Source organism: Lactuca sativa, chromosome 4 (assembly GCF_002870075.4).
Source record: "Lactuca sativa cultivar Salinas chromosome 4, Lsat_Salinas_v11, whole genome shotgun sequence".
NCBI classification, from domain to species: domain Eukaryota; kingdom Viridiplantae; phylum Streptophyta; class Magnoliopsida; order Asterales; family Asteraceae; genus Lactuca; species Lactuca sativa.
In genome coordinates, this window is record NC_056626.2 from 20,297,619 (window position 1) to 20,307,483 (window position 9,865).

General features: G+C 35.9%; 2 protein-coding genes and 1 non-coding gene across 5 annotated transcripts; 2 read left to right on the forward strand and 1 right to left on the reverse strand.

Moving 5' to 3' along the window:
* Positions 1 to 227: 227 nt before the first annotated feature.
* Positions 228 to 299, reverse strand: TRNAT-CGU (transfer RNA threonine (anticodon CGU)). The gene has a single exon. It is a non-coding gene; the product is annotated as a tRNA-Thr (tRNA).
* Positions 300 to 374: 75 nt separating this feature from the next.
* On the forward strand, positions 375 to 3,793 carry LOC111915848 (uncharacterized). The gene is made up of 13 exons (XM_023911483.2): positions 375 to 538; positions 810 to 1,092; positions 1,194 to 1,378; positions 1,489 to 1,816; positions 1,893 to 1,969; positions 2,047 to 2,134; positions 2,230 to 2,335; positions 2,428 to 2,521; positions 2,632 to 2,819; positions 2,917 to 3,016; positions 3,128 to 3,244; positions 3,386 to 3,442; positions 3,548 to 3,793. The coding sequence occupies exons 1-13, from the start codon at positions 437 to 439 to the stop codon at positions 3,647 to 3,649; spliced, it is 1,827 nt and encodes a 608-aa protein (XP_023767251.1). The 5' UTR covers positions 375 to 436; the 3' UTR covers positions 3,650 to 3,793.
* Positions 3,794 to 5,076: 1,283 nt separating this feature from the next.
* On the forward strand, positions 5,077 to 8,418 carry LOC111915847 (cell division control protein 48 homolog B). Of its 3 annotated transcripts, none has more exons than XM_023911481.3 (12): positions 5,077 to 5,303; positions 5,380 to 5,424; positions 5,677 to 5,732; positions 5,830 to 5,979; positions 6,090 to 6,191; positions 6,365 to 6,464; positions 6,559 to 6,843; positions 6,936 to 7,105; positions 7,184 to 7,312; positions 7,398 to 7,485; positions 7,568 to 7,645; positions 7,724 to 8,418. In XM_023911481.3, the coding sequence occupies exons 1-12, from the start codon at positions 5,157 to 5,159 to the stop codon at positions 8,210 to 8,212; spliced, it is 1,839 nt and encodes a 612-aa protein (XP_023767249.1). In that variant the 5' UTR covers positions 5,077 to 5,156; the 3' UTR covers positions 8,213 to 8,418. The 3 variants fall into 3 exon arrangements, with proteins under 3 accessions (XP_023767249.1, XP_023767248.1, XP_023767250.1); XM_023911480.3 differs by having other exon boundaries at positions 5,078 to 5,303; positions 6,087 to 6,191; XM_023911482.3 differs by having other exon boundaries at positions 5,162 to 5,303; positions 5,682 to 5,732; positions 6,087 to 6,191.
* Positions 8,419 to 9,865: the final 1,447 nt, after the last annotated feature.

A 9,865-nucleotide genomic window follows, 5' to 3' on the forward strand; every position in this document is an offset into this window, starting at 1 on the left:
CTCCTCAAATTTAACCGAAATTTTGTGTAAACTCATCAAATTTCATCACAAAGTTCTAATAAATATAAATTTAGTATAAATTTGTCCTAAAATCCTTTCAGCCGCCATCGAAAATACGTTTTTTTCCTGATATTTCAACCATTAAAAAGTTGTGAATGTTGATATTTCTTTTGTAATTGACTCTTGATATTTGTTCATAATCAAGAGAAAAATAAAATTACTAATATAGCCCCCGGCGAGGATCGAACTCGCGACCTTTCGCTTACGAAGCGAACGCACTACCACTATGCTACGGAGGCCTAGGACGCTCTAAATCAAGAATCAAGGAATCTATACTGGTTGCATAAATGCAACAGAATTAGAACGAGTGTTGTCCTGTCAAAACCCCCGTCTTCATCCCCTAGGGTTTAGACAAAGACGCAAAGAGCATCAAGATATGTGTGGAATATCGCTTATTATCTCCGGTGTTCGTATCGATTTATCGTCTCTTCTTCCAGATACAACCATTTGCTCATCTCTTTCTGGAGAAGCTGCAAATGTAAGCAATTTGTAAACATTAACTGTTTTTTATGATTCAAGTTCAAGGGTGTAATTAATTGGGGTTTTTTGTGTGATTTGATAAATGCATGAAACAAGCATATTTGATTTTTGGTCGTCGTAGAATATATCCCAGATAGTTTGCTATATTTTCATATCAGTCATTTCAAGAACACTTTGCAGAATTGTAAATACGACCACATGGTCCTGACAAGTGCCATTTGATCGAAATGTAAATACATTCTTATTTGAGTTCACTGGTGGAGGTCCAGTTTTTATTTTCTGTAGATGATATCAAAGCAGCTCTGAGGAGAAGGGGCCCTGATAGCTTAGGTAGCAAATCGATATTCCTTCATGCGGACGAGGAAAGGACTCTTCAAGCTTCAGTAGAAGAAGAAGAGTCAATTGAAGAATCCCACTTTATAGACAATCATGTATTGAATAATACTTTATTTGGAAAACTTATATTTGTTGGTGCTACATTGCAATTACGAGGAGTATATCCCGTCACTCAACCTTTGGTGGACAAATCTGGCAATATCCTTATCTATAATGGTACACTTTCTTACTGATCTTATCATCTACTACATAATCATCTAATTGCTTGGTTATTCAAATTATATTGATGATTGTCAATTGCTTATTGTAACTCATAGGTGAAGTGTTTGGAGGAATTGACCTCAATAGTGATATCAATGACACTGAAGTTCTCATGAAGTCTCTTAAGGAATGCTGCAATTGCCTTTCTCATGAACATGAAGGCACATGTAGGAATGGGAAATACTCTGTTCCAGAACTTCTTTCAAAAATCAAGGGCCCATGGGCTTTAATCTACTGGCAGGTAACTTTTGAGTGGTAAGTTCCATTTGTGTTAAATAGTACTGAAAGAAGTAGTATATGCCTTCATCTGACTAATACTTTATAAATTCTTTCTTGAATTATCGCATCCAGGAAAACTCAAAGACAATATGGTTTGGTAGAGATGCACTTGGAAGGCGAAGTCTTCTTGTTCATTGGCCTAGTATAAAAGACTTGCGGTTCATGCTTTCTTCTGTTTCACCACCTTCTGCCATTGATGAACTCAACTTTTGGGAAGAGCTACCATGTGGGGTCTACAGTCTGGCCATGAGTGCTTCAAAAATGGATGGAAATCTAGTGGGTGAAGTGAAAAGACATAATTGGACTGATCCCTTGCTGGAAGAACTGATTGAATGGGAGAGAACTTTTTTTGAACCCAAACCTGAAGATTTAACTAAAATGTTTTCTAGTGAAAAACGAGGTAAAAAGTAGATTTATTTATTTTAATTTTTTACATTGAAAATGCTTCCAAACTTGAGTCAGTATCATTGCAACAGGGCATCTGCATCGGAAAGTTCTTGCTGCACTTAAAGAATCTGTGAGGCAACGAACAATATTTTCAGAAATTCATCTGGTTTGTCTATGAATATAAGCTTTTTATGTATATATTCTGGCTCTCTATGTTATTGGTATGTTTTTTTCAATTTGCAGAGTAGTTCACCAGTGGCTGTGCTTTTTTCTGGTGGATTAGATTCTATGATACTTGCAGCTCTATTGGATCAGTGCCTAGATTCAAAATGTAGGAGTGATTAGCTTTCTGTTCAGTATGAAAAGAACTTTTCTTTTTATTCTTTATTCACCATGCTTAATATCTTATGATACCTTTTTTGGCAGTTGAAATTGATCTGTTGAATGTAAGTTTTGATGGTGAATTAGCTCCTGATAGAATCTCTGCTATGGCTGGTGTGAAAGAGCTGAGAAAAATCGCCCCTTTGAGAAGGTAATTGGTGTTTTTGACTTTTTTTTTTCTATTACCCTCTGACTTTGACTTTCTTGTAGTTCTATTATAATACAAACAGCTTATGAATGCAGATGGAATCTAGTAGAGATAGATGCAGAATTGTCGAAATTGACCACGGAGACAAAACGTGTTTTGTCACTTATTTATCCTTCAAATACATACATGGTAGTATGGTACATTTATCTGTTAATTGCACTTTTTTTTTTTTTTTTTTTTTTTTTTTTTTTTTAAGTTGAATATTATTATAAGGTTTCATGTTATTTTTGGTGTTACAGGATCTTAATATTGGGATTGCCTTGTGGTTGGCAGCTGGTGGTGATGGATGTGTGAGTGAAGAAATAAATGGAAATAATAATTCAAAGGTCAAATATAGGTCTGATTCAAGGATCCTATTGGTTGGTTCTGGTGCAGATGAGCAATGTGGTGGCTATGGGCGCCATAGAACTAAGTTCAGAGAAAGCAGGTTACTTCCTATCAATCAGTATCTCATACTGTAAAACAAGCTAGGTAGATAAAATAGTGAAGTAAGTTTTGATGATTATTTGTTGATGTGTTTATAGTTGGGGTGGACTGAATGAGGAAATGAAGTTAGATATGCAGAGAATATGGAAGAGAAACCTAGGTAGAGATGATAGATGCATTGCTGATAATGGCAAAGAGGTACCACTTGCTTCTTTGTTAAGTCGTTCAGTTGTTTTATGTATTAAGTCAAAAAGAAACACATTTACTTGAACTGAATTTGAATGGACATGTTTGGTTTGTTGACTTCAGGCTAGATTTCCTTTTCTGGATGAGAATGTAATAAGGATGCTGCTTGAGATTCCACTATGGGAGATTGCAGACCTTCGCCAACCAAGTGGAGTTGGTGATAAGAAGATATTGAGAGAGGTATAAGTGTTTTGCTCCTTTAATCAGAGATCTTATGGAGTCAAGTCTATCATGTGTTTATATTTTCGTTTCATGTAAAATAAAAGTCTTGTAAAGTTCCCCATTTCTAAACCGTTAACTTGTTTGTTTTGTTTCTTGAAGGTTGCAAGAATGCTTCATTTGAATACAGCAGCTGTCCTACCTAAAAGAGCTATTCAGGTAGTTTGTGTTGTGTTTGACAGATTAGTTGAAAAGCTATCTGTCTATCTCAAACAGCTGCTGCTAGATTATAAGATACTTAATGATATTGTGTTTACTTTATAGTTTGGGTCGAGAATTGCACGGGAATCGAACCGGAAGAATTATGGAAGTAATCGTGCTGCAAATCAAGCTTCAGCTGGAAGTGCATTCATTCATCCCATCTGATTTTTCATGTTTGCGCTTTTTTAATATTATTATTTATTAAACAAGGCCATCATGCATTTTGGAGGTTTCAAGATTCAAAACATTTTGTATACCTGTATAATTTATTCCATCCTATCTTATACATTATTAATCTTTTTCGGCAAAGCTTGAATCGAGTTTGATTTGTTGATTTTAGTTTTGTATATTTTGGTTATTTGAGTCTGGAACTCAAGTGAATCGACCTTACATTGTCAAGTTTGATTTGTTGATTTTGGTTTTGTATATTTTGGTTATCAAAGGTTCTTTTTCCTTGCGTTGATCCATAAATGAGATAGGCTTTGAGCTTCTCCAACCAAAGATGTATGGTTCTTATTGTCTAATGTCGGTGGGTACACCATAAAACGCACACTGCAGTGTCTGATGTTGCGTCGCAGTGTGCGGTGCACACAGACCCCCCGGTTGCCATTGTAGTATGGCTACCTCACCACAAGCCCTTATCGCACCTCATTTGTTCTGTTTTGTGATCACTGACCAGTTGTGACCAATTAAAAAAGAAAGAAAAATGGAGTAAACGTGTGGCATGACACCCACCAACCCACCAATTTTGTGGAGTGAGAGAAAATGACGTGACACTGTAATAGTGTAGTAATTGTGGCATGACACCTTATGACCTAATGTGTGGTTCCAAAACTTTCATATGACCCAACGGACTATCGCTATAATTGTTTCGTGAGTTTTGGACAAAAACATTTTGTTGCCATTAATCCATGATTTGCAATTAAGTATGGCGAAACTAGCCATGGGAAGAACATGTGTCTAAAGAACAAGCGACATATCGTATAACCCCCTTCGTCTCTACAGACATGAAATGACTATATTGTCATTTAATTTTCTTGGTTTTCTTTATTCTTTTATTGAAATAAATGTAAACAACCTTTTCTCTCCTTTATTTTCTCTTTCAAGAACTTCCCGACGACCTTAGACATCTCACCGTCACCGACATCGAAAATTGCTTACTACAACTGTCAACTATCGACTACCATCAAAAATCACCAATTTTCTCTCTCTCTCTCTCTCTCTCTCTCATTTTTCTATCCTCTCTCTAAACTCTTTCACCTCTCTCTCTCTCTCTCTCTCTCTCTGTACCACTGTTTATCACTGATAGCACCTCTTAAATCGTGTAATCAACACCAAACCAACAAAGTGAAAATCAGTCATGAAACAGACATTGGATCGGTACTATTATCATCCAAAATTTGGAGGATAATAGTACTAATAAATATAAATTTGGTTATTATAATAGTACTAATTAATATCACCTAAAATTTGGATTTTACTATGCTAACTATTATAAAGAAAAGGGTATTTTATGTCAATTTCTCAAAGACACTGGATCTAATACAAAATATTTAAAAAGTTTGTTCTTAAAGTATAAACCCTCGCTCCGTCGACCTTGTGAACTTAACTCTCTCGCGCGCTCTATCTCCGCCACCGTCAGTAGTTACTCCACTGCCTCAGTCTCCGGTGAATGGAGAGTAGTTGTAGCACTAACGATGTCGGAGAGTGGAAGGCGGAAGAGGCCATAGCTGGTAATGCTGAAGCTCTTCAAGCTCTTCGAGAACTCATAACATATCCTCTTCTCTACTCTCGCGAATCCAAACAGCTTGGCCTTAAGGTATATCTATACTCTACAAACACACTTACACGAAGTTCTTCCTATCTATGATCACTGTTTATTCTCTTTCATGTAGTGGCCTCGCGGTTTGCTGCTTTATGGTCCTCCTGGCACTGGAAAGGTATTCAAAATTCTGTACCATGAGAGTTTTTAGGGTTATTTTTCTACAAATTGATTTATGATCGATCCTCCTTTAAAGTGCACTATACTTTTCTATCAAACAGCTAATTAACAATTTCAGAAGATAACAATCCTAACCTTTTCAATGAACACTACGTCAAAATCTACAACAAATAAGGAAGTCTACTTCCTTCAAATTGGAAGGAGGTAGCCTTTTATTTTCATTGATTTGCGATTTTTTTGTTGATGCAAGACTAGCTTAGTTCGAGCAGTTGTTCGTGAATGTGATGCACACTTGATAGTTCTCAGGTATTTCCGTTGACCTATATAGAATCATGTTCTGAGACCATAGGATAAGATGTGTTGATTAAACTTATACAACTTTTGGTTGTGAAATTTATTGCAGTCCACACTCTGTTCATAGAGCCCATGCTGGTGAAAGTGAGAAAATTTTGAGGGATGCTTTTGCAGAAGCATCTTCACATATCAAATTGAGAAAACCTTCTGTTATTTTCATAGATGAAATTGATGCCATCTGTCCTCGTCGTGATTCTAGGTACATCAGTAATTTTATGCTTCTTGTGTCCCACAAAAATTTCAACTTTTTGTTTCTTGATTACCCCTCAAGAATCACAACTTTTCTTTTTTTGTCTCAAAACACAGAAGACAGCAAGATATCCGTATATCATCTCAGCTTATCATGCTTATGGACTCAAGTGCCACATCATCATCAGGGACAAAAGTTGTAGTGGTGGCATCAACCAACAGGTGATAGCCTTCATCAACTCACTCTCTTTCTTTTAGTGGTTCCATTGAGTTTTCAACAGATCAAAATCGTGTACTCTTAAACTCTTCTTTCTTTCTTTCTTTCACATAAACAGTTTTAGAAAACACCTTTTTTTTAACACACATGATCATTTATACAAACCAATATCTGCCAGGGTGGATGCAGTTGACCCTGCACTAAGAAGGTCAGGCCGATTTGATGCTGAAATCGAAGTCACAACCCCAAGTGAACAAGAACGACTTCAAATTCTGAGGGTAATAATGTAAATATGTAATATAAACACTACTTTTGTAATTTTGTTATCTTGTTGTCAGATATTAAAAAAATGTTGTTCATTTGTATCTTCAGCTATATACAAAGAAAGTCCCCCTGGATCCCAGTGTCAAATTGGAAACAGTAGCATCATTATGTAATGGCTATGTAGGAGCTGATTTAGAAGCATTATGTCGCGAGGCTACAATGTGTGCACTAAAAAGATCTTCAAATGGGATCAATGAAGATATTGTTTGTAGCTTGTTAATGGATGATTGGAAGATTGCTAGATCCATTGTGGGCCCAAGCATAACACGAGGGGTAACTGTGGAAATTCCCAAAGTTTCTTGGGATGATATCGGTGGACTAAACGATTTAAAGGTCTGTATTCTGTAAAGATACAATCTACATTGCCATAACTGTGTTTTGCTGATTATTAACAAATCACAATGCCTCGTTAAAACATTCATCAGAAAAAACTAAAACAAGCTGTTGAATGGCCTTTAAAACATTCTGATGCCTTTTCAAGATTGGGTGTGTCGCCAATGCGTGGGATTCTTCTTCATGGACCTCCAGGATGCTCTAAAACTACTCTTGCTAAAGCTGCAGCTCATGCTGCTCAAGCCTCTTTCTTTTCTTTAAGGTTTGACCGTGTTTTGTTCAAAACATTGACCATTCTTACAATTTAATTTAATTACTTATTTTTTTTATTATGTTTCAGTGGTGCAGAATTATTTTCAATGTATGTTGGAGAAGGTGAAGCTTTATTACGTAATACGTTCCGTAGGGCCCGCCTTGTTGCACCAAGCATCATCTTCTTCGATGAAGCCGATGTCATTGCAGCTAAACGGTAACTTTTTTTTAAAACAAAAAAATAATGAAACTAAACACTGAAAAATTGTTTTATTTTTTTAAAAAAATTGTGAAATAAACAGAGGAACAGGTTCTAGCGGGAGTACAACAGTTGGAGAGAGACTTCTATCTACTTTACTCACTGAAATGGATGGTTTAGAAGAGGCTAAAGTATGTCGTTATTTTTGTGTCATAAATATTTATCAACAGTATTCGAATAATTTTTGCTTTTTTTGTTCTTTCCATTTTTCAGGGAATACTTGTTTTGGCTGCCACGAATCGACCACATGCGATTGATGCCGCCCTCATGCGACCTGGACGATTTGATCTCGTAAGTTTGTCACTGTCACTGTCACTGTCACTGTCAGTCTGTTACTGTCACTGTTAAAATTAACTTGTAAGTTTAAAGGTTTTATATGTACCGCCACCGGACTTGGAAGCGCGATACGAGATCCTCCGTGTGCATACACGTGGTATGAAAATTGGGAATGATGTTGATTTGAGACAAATAGCAGAAGAAACCGAAAACTTCACAGGAGCAGAATTAGAGGGTCTATGTAGAGAGGCTGGGATTGTAGCTCTAAGAGAAAACATAACTGCCACCATCATACATGATCGCCATTTTCAAACTGTTAAAAGATCGTTAAAGCCAGCATTGAGTAAAGAAGAAATAGATTCATATGCATCTTATATGAAAAAACAAACACGGAGGTCTAGATCTGATCACCCGCGTGCATCCACGGGTGATAAAAACCACAAGCACATGAACAGCTGGTTGTTAGGGTTGTTAGTTTCTGTTACAATTGGTGTCATGGGCATCACTGTACTTTCGGGTACAAGAGATTATCTTACGCATTTCTTGCAAATCCCGGCTTCCGAGACATTAGTGAGCACATAACATTAGTTTCAAGTGAACGCGACATGTTTTTTCTTATATATATTATTTAATTTTGTTTCATTAAATTGTTTAGGTTTTGATGAAGTATTGATTAGATACCATTCATAATTCATGTCACGAAATTTATGCTTTTTTAACGTTGTTTACTACTGTAAAATGTACACGCTTGTTTCCATCATTTCATACCCTTAGTTCATGTTATCAAATCACAAATATAAAAAACTTCACTTACATTCTGTTAATACTTACAATGGGTGGTGGTGTTGATCCTGAATCATCCTCATCACACACCAACTTTCGGGAGCTCATTGATGTCTTCTGTTTCACGGGGCTCTCAAGTGTATGCTCGGTCTTTTGGTTTATTAACGGAAAAAAAATACCAATTTTTTTACATGGGAATTCTCTACTTATTGGTCATCATGTCACTATACTGCTTCCCATAGGTCACAACACTCGAACTCATCTTTGTTCTTTTAGACTGCATCTTTGTTACAGTTTGTTTGTATAACCTCCAACATAAATATTGTACACACGGTGTTATTTTGGGCTCGATGTTCATGATCATTGGTGTTACGGGTGTTTCTCTTTTTGTGATAATCGTTGACGGGCGGAGGAAGTGATATCAAGGGCATTATGGTAATGTTTTGTTTGTGGATCGGATGGTTATGGGTATATTAAATGTTATGTATTATTTTGGTCGATGAATACACAATGTTGTGTGAGTGGTGTCTAAAACAAGCTAGACATGTTTGGCGAATATCGGATATTGTGCTTATTGGAGTTTTAGGTTTTTCGACCACAATATGTTGCAATTCGCAACTCATTGTGCGGTGGCAAGAGTATTATAGAAGCCAGGTTCGTGTACAAGCAACGATCAACTCGATGGAAGTAGCTTGATTTTAGGAGCAAGTAGCAAAATTTTGGGACATATGGAGTTGGAGATTCTTTCCAAAAAGTTTCTTTAAAAAAAGAGTGCATGCATCAATACATTTATCATCGAAGGGAATGAGACGCTCTCAAACCGATGTGGAACTATAATATGTTCTTGAGACAGATGTTCGATGAACGAGACTAGATTGCTATAATTCAAAAGGAGACTAGACTAGATTCGTATAATTAAGGTGGAAACCTGAATCTTCACTTTTAGGTGGATTTGTATTTCCAACAATATTAGTAAACTTTAAATTTAAATTAATCAATATCTTGGTATCACAATTTTGTTTGGATAAATGGTGTCTATCATTAGCTAGGGAGGACGGAGTCACAAAAGTGAGATGCAGCGGTACAGACAATACCACATGTATATGATACCTTGCACCTGTCGGCTCCAGCAGATTGATTGTTTATTGCATTTTGGTGGTTTGATGAACCCGTTTTTTTTTTTTTTTTGAATTGCGATTAATGTATGTGAAAATATATACTCAGCATTATTTTATTTTCATTATAACATGTGATGTTTAAAACTATCATTTTTTTTTGTTTTACGTCCTTTTCTTTATTTATTTTTTTCCTTTCTTTACTTTTTTTTTCTTTTATAAAACAATGCAAGAACATATATAATTGTGTTTATATTATTTAATTGTACCTCAAGCTTTAAAATTTGTATCAAATTGTGTTTTTATGTTTTTTTATTAGTTTGTGAATTTAGTTTTG